At 42.5% G+C, this 15,574-nt stretch overlaps 2 protein-coding genes and 1 non-coding gene across 4 annotated transcripts in view; 1 reads left to right on the forward strand and 2 right to left on the reverse strand.

Annotated features, from left to right (window-relative positions):
• The window catches only part of ELF1 (E74 like ETS transcription factor 1), a 145,146-nt gene extending 133,333 nt beyond the window's left edge, over window positions 1–11,813 (reverse strand). Inside the window, exon 1 of one of the 2 annotated variants that reach the window (XM_088481974.1) lies at window positions 11,687–11,813. The gene's annotated coding sequence lies outside the window, so the exon portion shown is untranslated. Of the gene's footprint in view, window positions 1–11,257; window positions 11,328–11,686 lie in introns of those variants that run through there. The other variant, XM_088482102.1, reaches the window with a different exon arrangement.
• Window positions 11,328–11,399, reverse strand: TRNAE-UUC (transfer RNA glutamic acid (anticodon UUC)). The gene has a single exon. It is a non-coding gene; the product is annotated as a tRNA-Glu (tRNA).
• Window positions 11,570–15,574, forward strand: part of WBP4 (WW domain binding protein 4) — a 30,026-nt gene continuing 26,021 nt past the window's right edge. The window contains exons 1-2 of the mRNA XM_088482182.1: window positions 11,570–11,967; window positions 14,505–14,533. Of these exons, the coding sequence (XP_088338308.1) occupies window positions 14,532–14,533 (2 nt within the window). The 5' untranslated portion in view covers window positions 11,570–11,967; window positions 14,505–14,531. The remainder of the gene's footprint in view (window positions 11,968–14,504; window positions 14,534–15,574) is intronic.

Raw genomic sequence — 15,574 nt, forward strand, 5'->3', positions numbered from 1 at the left:
AAGTGTGTAGGCACCTTTACACTACCTGGTAAATCTCATTCAAACTTACAAAGATTCAGGAGGAAAAGGTGTGAATGGCGTGACAGTGTTATGGATGGCCACAGGCATGACATCACAATAGCTCTATTGATGCTTTTAGTAACATTTTTAAAATACATCAGTTATCAAAAATCTCATAAACAGACTCTGCAACAAGATACATTGTTAATAAGCAGATCTGATCTATCATTGTAAGCCCTGTGTATAGCATGGCACAGGCTGACTCCTTGCTTCACCTTCTCCATTTATCCTGATGACCTATGGACTTTAAACACAACTATTTCTCCTACAAACACTAAGCTGAGTCTTTCCCATTGTCTGCATGAACACCGCTATGCTGTTATGTATTTGGTAGAGTCTGTGGGTCCGTTTTAAAACACTGGATAACAGTAACCCAATAATGGTATAGGAGTATGCATAACATTCAGTTCTGCACAAAGTGTTTATATAAATATATGAATGTTGTACACATCAACTAAACATGCTGGGGTCGATTATTAGTATTATTATCAAGAAATAAAGCTTATTACTGCCTCAGATAGAACTGCTGGACAAAAAGATTTCTTGACATTAGAAAGCATATTCGCAAAATAACAAATGGAGAAATGTAATGAACCACAATAATTTCTGTTGTAGGACTGAAAACAGCAATTTTGCTGATTTTTTTTTCCTAAAAGAATAAAAGATAAAATAAAAAAAATCCAGTGAGAAAAATTTCAGAAAATCTGTAATTTGAATAAATCACAGTTCATTAAATCCCTGCCAAAATGTCTAATGCACCTTTTGTATTTATCATTACAAATGATTCAAATATTAATTTGGTGACTAATATCTAATATTTCCTACTTTAGGTAGTTTATTTTTAAACATAGGGGGAAGATTCAATTAGCCACAGGTTGTGTTGTGCGGTCTCTTCTATTGGAGCGTATGAGCTGAAATAAGTATTAACCTCTGCCTTGGGACTGCTTGCGGGTCTCTAAGTGAATAGCTCTGGGCACTTACTTTACCCAGGAGACGAGACCACGTAACACAACACGCAGCTAATTGTATCTGCCCCCAAATGTTCATGTCTGGGCATACACAATTATTTAAAAAATTTAATTATGTTCTCTATTCATATGAATTAAGAACAAAAGTGTATAGCAGAGATTTAACAATATGTCAAATGCCAGAGTAAAATTTACAATAAAGTAAAATGATACAATCTGAAGACATATATTACACAACCAAATGAACTAATCTATTATTTAACATTGCTGCTCTGTTGCTCATGGGAAGGCCCTGGATTCTAAAAAGCAATCACATCACATTTACTGCTGTATTACGTCGTCTTGACAGGATTGGAATATGATATAGAGTAAAAACAGAAGCACAAAGGGGGCAATTCAACTGAAAGTGATATGCCGCCGGGCATTGCGGCGATGCCTGGCTGCACATACAATGGCAATTTACTGTAGTGCTAATGTCACAGGTACACCTCTATGGGGCGCAAGGGAAAACTTGCGATACAAGCAGGCGGAAAGTGCCATTACGGAAAAGCACATTGCATCCAATTGAATTCCCCCCAAAAAGACATCTTGTTATAAGTACATAGTAGGTACCAGTGCGCCTGGTTTTGCATATGTTCAGCAAGATCACTGGCAAGAGATAAAATATTGGAGATGTTGCATTTTTAGGAGAATTGCTGTATTGAGGGCCACAAAGCAAGCTTCTGACCTGGAGATCAGGTCTCATTCCATATTTAGAATAGCATGCATTTTGCTCCTGACAAGTGTAGTACATTGGAGAAGCCACACATGTCTAGGTCTACTTTGCCCAAAAACACACAAGCGACATCTAATATACAAGATACTAAACAGGATACAGTTTTAGGGGGAAAAGGGAAACGTTTTACTTAATAAAAGAGGGAGGTGCTTCTATAGAAATAAGAGGCTAGTCTTTGATTTCATCTTTGATGTGTCCTTAGCACCTCTTCTGATTTTTACACCTCACACTTAGGACCTGATTCAGAGATGCATGCTAACCCGATGGTTAGCGCACATCTCCAATGTTTGGGGGACTGCACATGCGCAGAAGGTGTACTGCGCATGTGCAGCCCTCCGACTGCGAGCCCGTTCGCAGTGTGTCCCAGCCGCAGCCTGATTGACAGGCTGCGGCATTTGGAAGGCGGAGCAGGGGCGTTCCCTGGCAGCGTTCCCGGAAACTGGGGCGAGTCGCCCCCATTTTCCGGGAGGGTCGAGGCTAGGGTTTCCGGGCCTCGCAAGCTGCTAGGACCCGGCAAGGCTGAGAGAAGCTTTAGCTCCCGCAGCCTGGCCAATGGAACATCGATAACAATCGCGACAGATGGTCGTGATTGTTCCGATGGTGACCCCAGGCTACGCCCTGGGTCGCAGCGCTGGTATCACACAAATGCATTTGCATTTTAAATGGACGCAATTGCACAGCCGCTTGTATGCGGCAGTGCAATTCCGTCCACCTCTGAGTCAGGCCCTTAGAGCACTGCTGGCTGTAGAGACATGTCTCAAAAGAGAGGATAGATTTACACCTGTGCATCGTATTTTGTGCTGTGCTTCCAGTGCATGTCGTAAACCAGATCCAATTACTTAGGCATCAATCCACAAGTTAAAGTAAATTATAGCAAAAAGAGGAAAAAAGGACATGCAAGTGCTTTGGATCAGCACATTTTACAAGAGGTACTGACAAAGATGCAGAAATATCGCCAAATTATTATCATCATTATTATTATTATAAGTTGAGTCTCCCATATTCAAAATGGGACGAGAAGTATTTTAGATTTTTCTGTATTTTGGAATATTTGCATACCATAATGGGATATCTTGGAGATAGGACCCAAGTCTACACACGAAATGTATCTATGTTTCATACACATCTTATGCACATAGCCTGAAGTTTTTTTTTATACAATATATTTTTATTTGTGCATGAAACAAAGTTTGTGTACATACACAAATTTAGTGTATGTTTAATAAACACCTAATGCACATAGTCTGACTGTAATTTTATACAATACTGGTAATAATTTTGTACATGAAACCATCAGAAATCAAAAGTGTCCCCATCTCCGTTGGCGCTGAAAAAAAAATAAATCGGATTTTGGGTAAGTAAGATTCAACCTGTATTCTCTATTGTTTATCTGACACCACCAAGTGTTCTAATTGCTGGACAGGATGAATTACTGCCTTGAGGAAGAGAGTTGTATCTCTCGAAATGCATTGGTACAGGGGCCCTGATTCAGAGCCAGACGCTCTGACAGAGCACTCGCTCTAAATCAGGGCCGTCCTTCTGAATTTTTAGAGCGGCCTCCTGGCCGCTCGTATAGCTGTGGGTGACCACCCACAGCTATAGCGAGCGGCCAGGAAGATGGTCGCGATGGTCAAGACCATCGCGACCATCGGGCTTGCGACGAGACCCTTGTGGTAGGGTCTCGTTGCCGCAAGCCCCGAAGTGCTTTTGGCTCTATCAGAGCCGAAAGCACTCCCACTGACATCACTTGTGAGTCAAAGGGGGCGTGCTGTCACTCACCATCAACAGCACGCCCCCTTTGTAGTGAGACCCATAGCGAAGGCTTGCCCATCGCTATCCGGGTTTCGCGCATGCACACGACGGAGCCAGGTCCGTCGTGCGCATGCGCACTGGACCAACATCGACCCGCTGGCGAGCGCTCAGCGCTCGCCAGCGGGTCCGAATTAGGCCCAGTGTGACAGGATATTGCAGAAGTAGGAATACCCAGGCCGTGCACCTCACTGAAGGAGTCTGTATGAGGTTTCTGGAGACCTCCACCCTAATACACCTACAGGCCCTTTTTTGAGGGACATCTGGTAATTTTTTCATTTTTCATCCAGTTTTGTATCCCTTGTTAAATATTGTATTTCTATTGGAGTGGCAATTGTGCCTTAAACCTTTTTTTATTGCCGTGAAGAAATAAACTGTGTGTGAATTTATTACACTATGGTTCTCGCATAATTTTATGTTTTACATGTAATAACGGATGCCCTGCATGGGAAAGATCACCAGACCAACAAATCATTTCTATATTGAGGGAAGTATTTTCTCATTTGTTTCTTATGACACTAAGTGCTTTCTGGTTTCCAAAATTATATTGAATTACAGTGTTAAGGTATTTTGGGTGTAACCTCATGATTTCTAGGTTGCAGCTACTATAGTGTCAGGGCGCCAAAGGTGACGTCAGGAATCCGCTGTCTATAGGAAGAATTACAATAGTAATAGTAGTTTGTACCGACAGCACAGGGGCAGAAATGAAACAACAGGGGGGATTCAGTTCCCGATATTGACGCGATGTGCCGTTCCGGAAGGGCATATCACATCCAGTTGACACTGCAAGTTTTCCCTTATACTCCATAAAAGTGCGAAGGAAAACTTGCAATGTTGGCACTACAGAAATTGGCTGATTTGTGCTCAGCAGGGCATTTCGGCGATGCGTGCGGTACATCCTTCCAAACTTCCCTATTAGTGATAGCACTACATTTTTTACATGGAGTAAAATCACTCCTCTAAACATTTTAAAGGGTGTTTTCGTTAACGGAGGTATAGAACATAATATTGGTAATTGAATGGTATTTTTCTCATGATGTTCCAAACTCAAGATACAAACAGGGCACTGCAAACAATTTCAAAAACCAATATTTAATATCAGATAGATGACTTTTCTCTATGGGCTTAATTCAATTGAACGTGAATTAAATAGCGCATGGAGGGAGCTCCTGAAGCAATTCAGAGCGCTGTTAAGGATTTCTTCTAGCATCCCTCCAGGCCCAGTATTCACTATTCATGTAGGAGATTCACATTGTCTGGAAGATGCCTGTTTACGTAGAAACATAACCAATGTCATCATCATAACCAGTTAATATATAGTAACAGACGTTTTTGTGCAGGGCAAAATGTGAATCTCCCTGATCAAACAATTTCTCTGTCTCTCCAGGCCCCCCTGTGTTACTCCAGACCCCTTACGTCTCTCAATCCCCAGGTCCCCCTGTGGCTCTCAGCCCCATTTCCCCAGCCCCAGTGTCCGATTTAAGCGACTTCTCACAAGCTAAGTGCCGGGAGTGCCACAACCAGCAACAAAGCCCTACTTTACACAGATTTCAGGAGGGTGCAAGCAGAAATCTGTGATAAGTGCAGCCCTGTGGCTGGTCACTCAAATCAAGCAAATAGCTCCGGGTCACTCCTGGTCAAAATGTCTATTTGCTATAAGGCAGAGTGTAAATGAAGTGAAAAATGATATTGCTAGAACGTTACACCTCCGATACCGCTTATTCTGCTGCATTACAACTAATTTTGTAATCAGTTTTTTTTTAGCAGTTTCTAGCATGTGCACACATAAATAAATACATATATAATATACCTATTTGCAGATAGATTGTATAGCACTGCTCATCAGTAACTGTAAAAGAAGGCACACACGGGCTGATATATCAATCATTTCTAATTTTCCCTGTTAACTATCATTCAAACACACATCAAGGCAAGAAGACTTTGTTTTTGATAGCAGCCCATCACAATTTTCTTGCTGGAACATTGGAATACACTACAACTTTACTGTCAGTACAAACCGCATCTTACCTACTGCACATGAGCAGGCATCGGGCCACACATGTGCAAATTAGGCTTCTTGAGAGGGATCAGACAATCTCTCTCCACCGTTAGCTACGTGTGCCAAGCCACAAAAAGTAAATTCACTATTTTCTGTCCCCATACAACGCTATGGGGATTGTTTAAACAAAGTAGAAAAAAATTGAAAACTGAGCGACTGCTGTAGATATCCGTTACCTGTCGGAGTGCACTCATACTAAAATGACCCAATACTTAAATATTGTGGCAATGCTCCGAAAACAGCAGAAAAACTACATTAATAAATAGGTCCCTAAGTGATAATATCATTCACACAGACCTGATCATTATACTTAGGAGCAGCACTTTTTTACTGTTTTCCCCACTTTTTTGTTTTCTTTAAACTTTGTTAATGGCAAAATGAAAGAAATGGGTAACGATTTAAACATCTTGAAAATGAAAACTTGTAGCTCTGGAATTCATCATAATATTTAAGAATCCTTCAATTTATGTTTGTTAAAGGTGAAAGATTGTATGATCTTATACAAATCAGTGGAGAATTTCTGAATATCAATGTCTCACCTAGAATTAATTATATCTTAAGCATTGAACATGGAGAAAATATGAGAAACTGGAAATGAAGTCACATTAACCCATGTGCAAGGATAATGCAGATCTATTAGTGTGCCAATAAAAGCAGTGAAAACACACACTATGGATACCTTGTGCTTAAAGGAGATGAAAATACACAAATTAAAACTTGATATTTACAAAAAATAAATAAAAGTATAACCTTTAGTGAACTATATACTGTGTAACTATTTCATAGTATAATCTATTTAATCAAGGCACAGAATAGGGGTAGAGCAATCAATTATTCTGTATATAAATGTATATATAGGGCCTCTATGCTTGCTTTTAAGATTCCTTCCAGCGTAATTCATGTGTGTTTTATAAAGAGCAAAGCACAGGAGCAGCGACTGGGAATTGACAGGTCAGCATTACGGTTGCCAATCTCAGGTTGTGATGTACAATTAGAGCGCAACCCACACAGAGACCTCTCCCACAGTCACATGATGCACTGTCTCAGGGAACACGACTGCTATTCCCAGCAACTGACTGGAAAGCTGTAATCATTTCCAGGGAAATCCCAAATTCAGAGGAAAGAACCCAAGCAATCAAGTCATGTGAAACCAGAGAGAACACAGGCTTGTATCAAAATAAGAGCGCCCAATAATGTAGCGTCTGTGCCAACAATTACAAGTAATTCCGTGACAAACAGCCTGACAAAAGACTGCACAGCAATACACACACTATTTTGTAAAAGTATATTTAGGATAGTGAAAAAAGTAAATAAAGGGTGCATTCAAATCAGTGAATGCAATAGTTATTGATATCTACACTATGCGATTAGAATGCTTCATAATCTCAAATGATGTGGTGTAATGGAGAATATGTGGTATTATAATCTTCATCAATTAACTCTTCTCCAGTGCCGCACCCAAAACCGTGTGCCCGCCCTGGGAGGTGACACCAGTCACACTACCCATGTTACCGCCCTGATCATGCTGCTGAGTTTTTGTAATGGTTCCTATATTATGAACATGTGCTTTTACAGAGAATGTTTATTTAGTAAAATAATATTGCACCTTGCCCTCCACAAATGATTTCATTATATTTTTAATCTGTGCTTTACTTGCAAATGTACTTTCTTCCTTCCCACCTTTTACGACCATGGTGACTTCTGTGATGAGATCATATTTGACAGTTTTGCTAGCGTAGTGACCTTTTTTTCGTTGTACATTTTACGTGGAAAAAAAACAAGTAACAATAACAAAATATGCATTCTTCCACGATTCTTCCAGCGGTCACTTTTATCCAAACACAGTTATTGCATTTGAAGAAATTTACCCATTTACCCTAAAACCTTGTCTGGCTCCCATGAGTATATATCAAAATATAAAAAATTATATTATATTATAATATATATATATATATATATATATATATATAATACACATACAGTGCAGACATAGACATTATACCAGGGGTTGACAAAGTTTTGTAAACTAGTACCCAGTGGAAAAGTTTAGGGGTCAGACCACCGTACCTGACCAAAATATATGACAACTTGTATAGATTATCACACATGGTTTAAAACCATATGATCAACTGTCATTTGCTCCCATACATTACCAGGTTTTCATTCCAACCAGCCAGATTGGACAGATAATTGTAAGTGGATGCCAAGCATTAGTCGTTTTTGGAACACTGATTGTTTTATTTTCAGGTGTTTCCTCTTATGAACATATTAGAAAGTGTACAAATGCTTGAAAAATCTCAAGTATGGTGCAATTTGAACGTTTCACAATACTTTTTTACTAGCATTAAAAAGAAAAACAAATTCAAAAGGACAGTAGTTATGAACACTTAAGGTGCATACACACACACACGATTTTTTGAACGATTATCAATAACGATATCGTTTATCATTCAATCGTTGAAAAATCATTTACTTTGAGTTAAAACGATGAACGATTATCATTCATGCGCGTTCACGTTTGTAGTGTTTTAGCCGCGGAAACTTATCAGGTGCGTCCCCGCTATTCGCCGTATTCAATTCCAAAGGCCGCGAAACATGCGTCCCGGCGATACTCAAACAGGCGAAAAGTGCTGTACAAATGGGGAAATCAGCCTGACATACCCCAAAAGACACTAAAGATGGCAGATACTAAATTCCTTGAGGAAGGCTCGGATGTCCGATACGCGTTAGAGTAATACATCCATCCGCATTGAAAACACCACTAGCACACTACCATCAAGTCTTTTCGCGGCCACTGTTTGTGAGCAAATGGTCGATTGTCATTTGCTCCCATACATTACCAGATTTTCATTCCAACCAGCCAGATTGGACAGATCTCTGACAGATAATTGTATCGTGTATGCCCAGCATAACACACTGCAAATGGGTATCACTAACGTCAGATCATTTTAAAAGCACTTTACAAACATTACAAAACCCATGTCAAACACATTTGAAAATGCCAGTGGGCATGTACACTAAATCAGACATAGGGCCTGATTCAGAGCCGCTCATAAGCGGCCGCTCGTTCGTTCTGAGCGATGTTTGCACAACTGCCTATGCGTACGGATCGTAATACGCATGCGCGAACCAGTCAGTGCGGCCGAAAATAGTTTGTTCGCTAAATAGCGAATGCCTGCTATTTTGAGTGACAGGAGGAGGCGTATGTGGGTGGTAACAGGGGAAGGTGCTTGAAAACGGGGAGTGGAGATCCGATCGCAGGCGTGCTTAAAGGTCAAAACGGGCGTTTTATGGGTGTGCATAATTAATACAGCAGCGTCATTGACCACGTCACTGGGTTATTTTATAGTCAGAACTGCTCGCAAGAATGCGGTAGGAAAAACCAACCACAAGAATAGCGAGCAGTTCATACGCTGGTCGATGTACTCGATTAATCTAATAAATAGCGGACATGACGTAGGATGCGAGCGGCCAGGGGGCATAGTTTTCCAAAAAACGACCGCATGTTTGGTTCGCTCGTTCAGACCTAGAGGCATGAACAGACCGTAAAGAGCGAACGGTTCATTTGAATAGCTACCCCTTTTTTCTGAACGAGCGAGCGCAAATAGCGTCCGGCTCTGAATCAGGCCCATAGATTGCTTGGGGATCCATTTAAGAATGAGTCATAACCCCTATAGCACTTATTAGAAGGGTAATTATGACATTCGTTCTGAAATAAGCAAACAGCAGTAAGCTCATCTAATGGTGGGTACACACTGGGCGATATTACTGAGCGACTGCACGATTACGACATCGCAATCGTGCACAAATCGTGCACTTTTATGTCAGAAACGACCAGCAATGCGCACTCCCGCTGGTTGTTTCCAACATTGTCCATCGCCTGAACATGCAGCACAATCTGATGACCTCGTCAGGTTGCTGCATGTTGGGGAATGGGGGAGAGAGCCCGGCGCTGAACGATATCGTTAATGATATCGTTCAGCGGCTGTGCTCAATGTAATGAACAACATTGAGCACAGCCTGCCGGGGACACACTACACGATATCGCTCAGGGAGCATATTGTGTAGTGTGTACGCACCTTTACAGTTGTTTATGACTGTACCGCATACAGGGCGGACTCAAGGGCTTGAGCATAGCAGCCATACAGGGGCGCAACCCCGGCAGCGTTCTCCTCATCTTGTGGGCGGCTCAGATGGTACCCGTGCCGTGACCTATGATGTATAGCACACATCATAGGTCACGCAGCCAAGTGCCGCACAGTGAGTACACTGCACTGAATGGTGACTTACAGACTTCCACACAACCTGGCTGAGGGTGAGGCAGTTACTGGCCTGGGAGGGAGCTAGTACAAGTTCCTCTACTGAATGCCAACATCTTTCACAAGTCCTCTGACAGAGTCTGTCTTCCAGTCAGTCTTCTGTGCGATTTTTTTTTTTTTTACAGTGGGAGCAATGGATATGTGTTTTATTTTATTTCATGTAGGGGCCAATGTATGTGTGTTTTATTTCCTATGTAAGCACCGCTCTAAAATTTCTCACTCAGAGCACAAGTAGACTGGGCTGGCCCTGAAAGCTACACACTGTCATATGTTTTTTAATCAGGACGAGGAACGGTATGATATTTTGGAAAATTTAAATATCTGTGCTACACATTATGCAATTTTTCCATAGAAGCTAGCGATTTTTCACCACACCATACTCATTTTACATATGTCCACCTACAAGGGTAATGACATAGCGACAGGAGAACATAGAAAAAATGGGCAGATTATTGAAAATGCGCACACACTGCTCAATATCGGAAATTTGAGGCCAAGATTTTCGTTCTTGACTGACAGATCAGATAATTGAAGGAATGCATTTGTGGATGTTTTTTAACAATTTTAATTGGTGAAACGATCGTTCATACACACTATACGATAAATCAGGCCAATCACCCGATAATTCGCAAATCGACCAACAATTGTATAGTGTGTAGGTAGTTTATCTGCATAGGCCATCTATAGATAGCGTTAGAGCTAGATGGGATACCAGCAAAAGCCTTTCCAGGCTCCCATCGGTTTGAAGCACAATACGTATGCACAACGGCCATTGCGCATGTGAATAACGCAGCTGCTATAGGTTGCTGGCAGCTTAGCAGAGGACAACACAGGACTTCACCAGACTTTTGTTATATACCAGCAGAATACTGTTAGCATTACTGCGATACTAAACAAAATATGGCAATGAAAATCAGTGATATTAAATGAAGCCCTTGGTTTGATGTGAGAACGTGTGGGGCCAGATCTATATTAAACATATTTATCTGCAAAATGGTGACAGATCCAATCGGCCATTTGAGATAACAAAACAGAGCTTTAGAATTAGACATTTTCAAGTAAAGCCAAAAACATTAAATTACTTGTTTCAGCTGCACTTATTTATCTGTTTTAAATGCACAAGTGTTATACATCATTTGAAAACCCAGGAGGAATAAGGGAAGGGTGAGCAAACAAGGACCTACTGATATGTTACTGTAGCTATGTTCCCTACAACAATACAAACTCCGTATTAAGATAGAACATTAGGAAAAGAAAAACAAAGTACCTATACTAGTAAGCAGTAGTGTCCTGGCAGCACGCCGTGTTGGTGCCGGTACTGGCAGAATAAAAGGGAATTCCCATACCGGGAGTCGAACCCGGGCCGCCTGGGTGAAAACCAGGAATCCTAACCGCTAGACCATATGGGAACCGGGCTGAGAAAGAGTCGCCGGGGAGCTCACACAACAGCCCTGCCCCCGCCTGACGTCACTCGTGACCGTTACCCATCCCTGACAGCACCGGGTCCCCGTCACATGACACTCGCCTGGGGGGCAGTGGGGCACGGAGGGGAACCTGGGGCAGGCACGGGTCTGTGACTCTGGTTGCCCGTATGTGTGACGTCTGCGGCACGGAGTCCCCGGCGGTGACAGCAGCACACACAGAGACGCAGCAACAACATTACTACTAGCAGCTGTCTGCAGTGCTGGGCACTCACCTGGCGCCGGCTCCCGGGCCGCCCGCTCTGCCTTCCCCGGCGGCTGCTGCTGCTACGGCGGGCACTGCCACTGACTCTGATCGCTGCAGCCTCCGAACTTGTTTGCAGAGCTCTCATGCCAAGTTTGTTTTCCCCGCCCACAATAGAGGAGGAGGAGCCTGAGGCGAAGCGAAAGGACTTGAGCCCTCCCGGCTGCCGTAGCAGCATGTGATTGGCCTGTGCACTGCAGTGCAGGCTGCTTCCGCAGTAATGGTGATATGTCGGTGTGATAGGGTCTGAGGGTGAGTGCGCAGCATGTCTGGAGAGTCGTGGGACCAGCATTGGGGGGGGGGTTGGAGGGGCATGCTGACACTTGTAGTTCCATACCACAGGCTACCTTGTCGGAGCCTGCTCTACCAGTGACCATACTGTACGGCAAGGGTAGGCAACGTATGGAACTACAACATTCCAGCATGCACTGCTGCAATTTTAGAATCCATTGATGTCAAAACTGTGGCAGGGCATGCTGGGATATGTAGTTTTTTTTCCGCAGCAGCTGGAATTCCACAGACTACCTATCCCTGCTGTATGGTGGCTGACTATAATGCCGCTTTCACACTGAAATACCGGCTTTTACCCGGCTTTTGAGTGCCGTGTGGATTTGCTAGATCGAGCTTTAATACCCCTTTCACACTGAAAATGATATTGCCGGGTAAATCACTGAACTACACTGTTTTTTTACTTCTGTGAAAGGGTCATCCCGGGGCATAATTCCCGGGTCTCGGACCCTGCAAATAACCAGGGTCGAAGACCTGGGATGACCCTTTCACAGCGGTAAAAAAACCTGTGTAGGTTAGCAATTTACCGGGTAAAAGTGATTTATACCGCTTTCACACTGAAAATTATATTACTGGGTAAAAGTGATTTATACCGCTTTCACACTGACCATGGTACTACCGGGTAAAAGTGATTTATACCCCTTTTACACCGGAGCTAAAACCCGGGTTTTTGAAGGGTTGACCCGGGCAGCTCCCTGGTGTAAAAGGGCAGAGGGTTGGATCGCCGGGTCGAGTGACCCGGCAATCCAACCCAGGTAACTAGCAGGGTTTAACAAGGGCGTAGCCCGTGAAACCCTGCTATGGGAACAGCGCACTCCGGGTCACGATGACCTGGAGTGCGCTGCTAGCCGGCCGATTGGTCCGGCTTCAGTGGCGCTTGGAGATGACGTCATCTCCAAGCGTCCACTTTCACTCCGCAAAAGCCGGGTCTATGCAGACCCGACTGCGGTGTGAGCGGCGCTGACTCGGGAATATCCCGAGTCAGCGCCGGCAAAATTCCGGGTCTGATCCGGATAGGAACTTTGTTCCAACTGCGGGTCAGACCCGGAATTTAGGTGGAAAAGGGTATAATACCACTTTCACACTGAAACTAGAAAAAAAAATCTGGCATTTGAAGCATAGGTTTTTTGCTGGTTTCAGTTTGTACCCCCTTTCACACAGAAAAACTAAATTACAGAACAACACAGGGGTTTTTTTTCTGTGTGAAGGGGTCAACCCGGGACATAATTCCCGGGTCTCCAACCCTGCAGGGTCAGAGATCTGGGAATTGCATACCGGGACGACCCTTTACCTGGTAATTTGCCTTTCTGTGTGAAAGGGGTATTACCCGGTAATATAATTTTCAGTGCGAAAGGGGTATATGTGAGTGTGACTCTGCCTGTCCCTGTATCCCGCCCCATCCATCTTTTTCTGTTATCCACATCCCAACTGTTATAGATGTGTAACAGTCGGCAATTAGTTTGCAGTAGGATGAGCATCAATCTCCTATCCTCTTCTTTTTTTTTTTTTTTAAATCAATTTTTATGCCTGGTACAGTGTGATTTTTGGACCTGTTTTGGAGACATGAGGCAGATGTATGTAGCGCTGGAAAGTGATAAATAAAGTGCAGAGTGATAAATGACCAGCCACTCTGCTCCCAAATGTCATGTTACAGGCTGTTTGAAAAATGACAGTTGGGAGCTGATTGGTTGGTCGTTTATCACTTCCCAAAGCTTCATACATCTTCCCCATGATGTTTTAATAGAATCAATCTAAAAAAAACCCTGATGTTGCAGCGGGCACATACTTACCTGGTCCTGGCATCTCCCGCGTCAGTGCACGTGCATCTGGGTTTTGTTTTACTGGTTATATGCAACACTAATTTAACCCCTAGCGGTGCATGCATCAAAACATTATCAATCTTGGAGAAGAGAGATATTATTTTAGTGATCATATTACATGCAGACATGGCAATCCCGCTTCAGTCCCAAAGATCTATGCGGGATTGCCAATTGGCTATCCCTAGTTCGCAGTAATCGTAGAAAGCCTTTGGTGTGTCTCTGACCTTCTGCAGCAGTAACGCACTTCTCATTTGGTGTTTAAAAATAAGAATTGCAGTGAAGAGCACAAACAACTAGAAAGTCATATTACCATTGTAATGAATAGGTTGTGCAGCGTTATAGCACCATATAAATTGTATTTAACCAGACCTCATTTATGTAATTTGTTTATATCATAAAAACTATAATCATCTTTCTTATTGTTTTGTTGTATTATGCTTTCCAGATATGCCAAGAATGTGCTACTTTCCCCCTGGGTTCTTTGCAGCTTGTTCCCAGAGTGGGTGCTCCATCACACACTACAGAATAGACTTGATCCGATCGTGTGTAATTCTTATAGATGTCTTCTACACTTAACATTTTCAAACAAAATGTTATGCTCAGGCTTGTTATCTGGTATTTGTTTCCAATTGGTAAATATTGGTGTATTTACTAATAGCATGTATATTTATTTTTTTTTAGAACAAGTTTATATGTAAGGAAGCTGCCATGTAAGTAACTGTTTTTTTTTCTCTCACAATTTAGATTTTTAAGTAAACAAAGGATGTTGCATTATGCTACACATATAAATATTTAGAAACTTTCTCGGCACAGCATCGCCGAGTCTTGGCAATATGTTTTACAGCATGCCTATTCAAAACAGTTTCCTATTGAGACACTCAGGAACAGTTAGTAAAATGGGGAAAAAAAAGAAGACCCACAAATATGCTTATCAGTCATCCTTCGGTTCAGATAAATGAGGTGGTGTTTGTTTATCCACGTCACTTCTGATCGGGAGGCATTAGAGTTGGTTTGCATATCACATCAAGCAGAAAAGGAGGACAGAAAGGCGACAAGAGGGGAAGATACATATCATCGTATGTCCATCAGACATCTCCACATGTATTTTATATGCTCTCAGATCAGCCACAAGCCAGCAGACCTCCCGACCTCCCCACATGCACTCCTTACATTCCCAACTAACTGGACATCTCATCTCATTTATATGCACATCATGCTCTCAGACTTCCCTACATGCCTCTTATAATGCCTAATGCTGGGCATACACTATACAATTATCTGTCCAATCTGGCTGGTTGGAATGAAAACCTGGTAATGTATGGGAGCAAATGGCAGTTGATCATATGGTCTTAAACACTGGAAAACGGACATAAACAATTGTTGAAATTGGTTAAATTCATGTGTTTTAACTAGGGATGTGCAGGCTCAGTTCTACTCGGTTCCGTTCGTTTTTTTTTACCGAATCTTATTGGCTATCCAAAACTCGTGACAGCTGAAACCCAATAAGATTCGGGAAAAAAAACCGAACGGAACCGAGTAGAACTGAGCCTGCACATCCCTAGTTTTAACCAATTAGTCTGAAAGACCGTTTTTGTCTGTTTTCCAGTGTTTGTGAGCAAATGGTCGATTGTCATTTGCTCCCATACATTACCAGATTTTCATTCCAGCCAGCCAGTTTGGACAGATATCTGACAGATAATTGTATAGTGTATGCCCAACATTACTGATACCTCACATTCCATTTATCTGCC

The sequence above is a fragment of the Taudactylus pleione genome, unplaced genomic scaffold (assembly GCF_031769625.1).
Source record: "Taudactylus pleione unplaced genomic scaffold, aTauple2 ptg000005l, whole genome shotgun sequence".
NCBI lineage: Eukaryota > Metazoa > Chordata > Amphibia > Anura > Myobatrachidae > Taudactylus > Taudactylus pleione.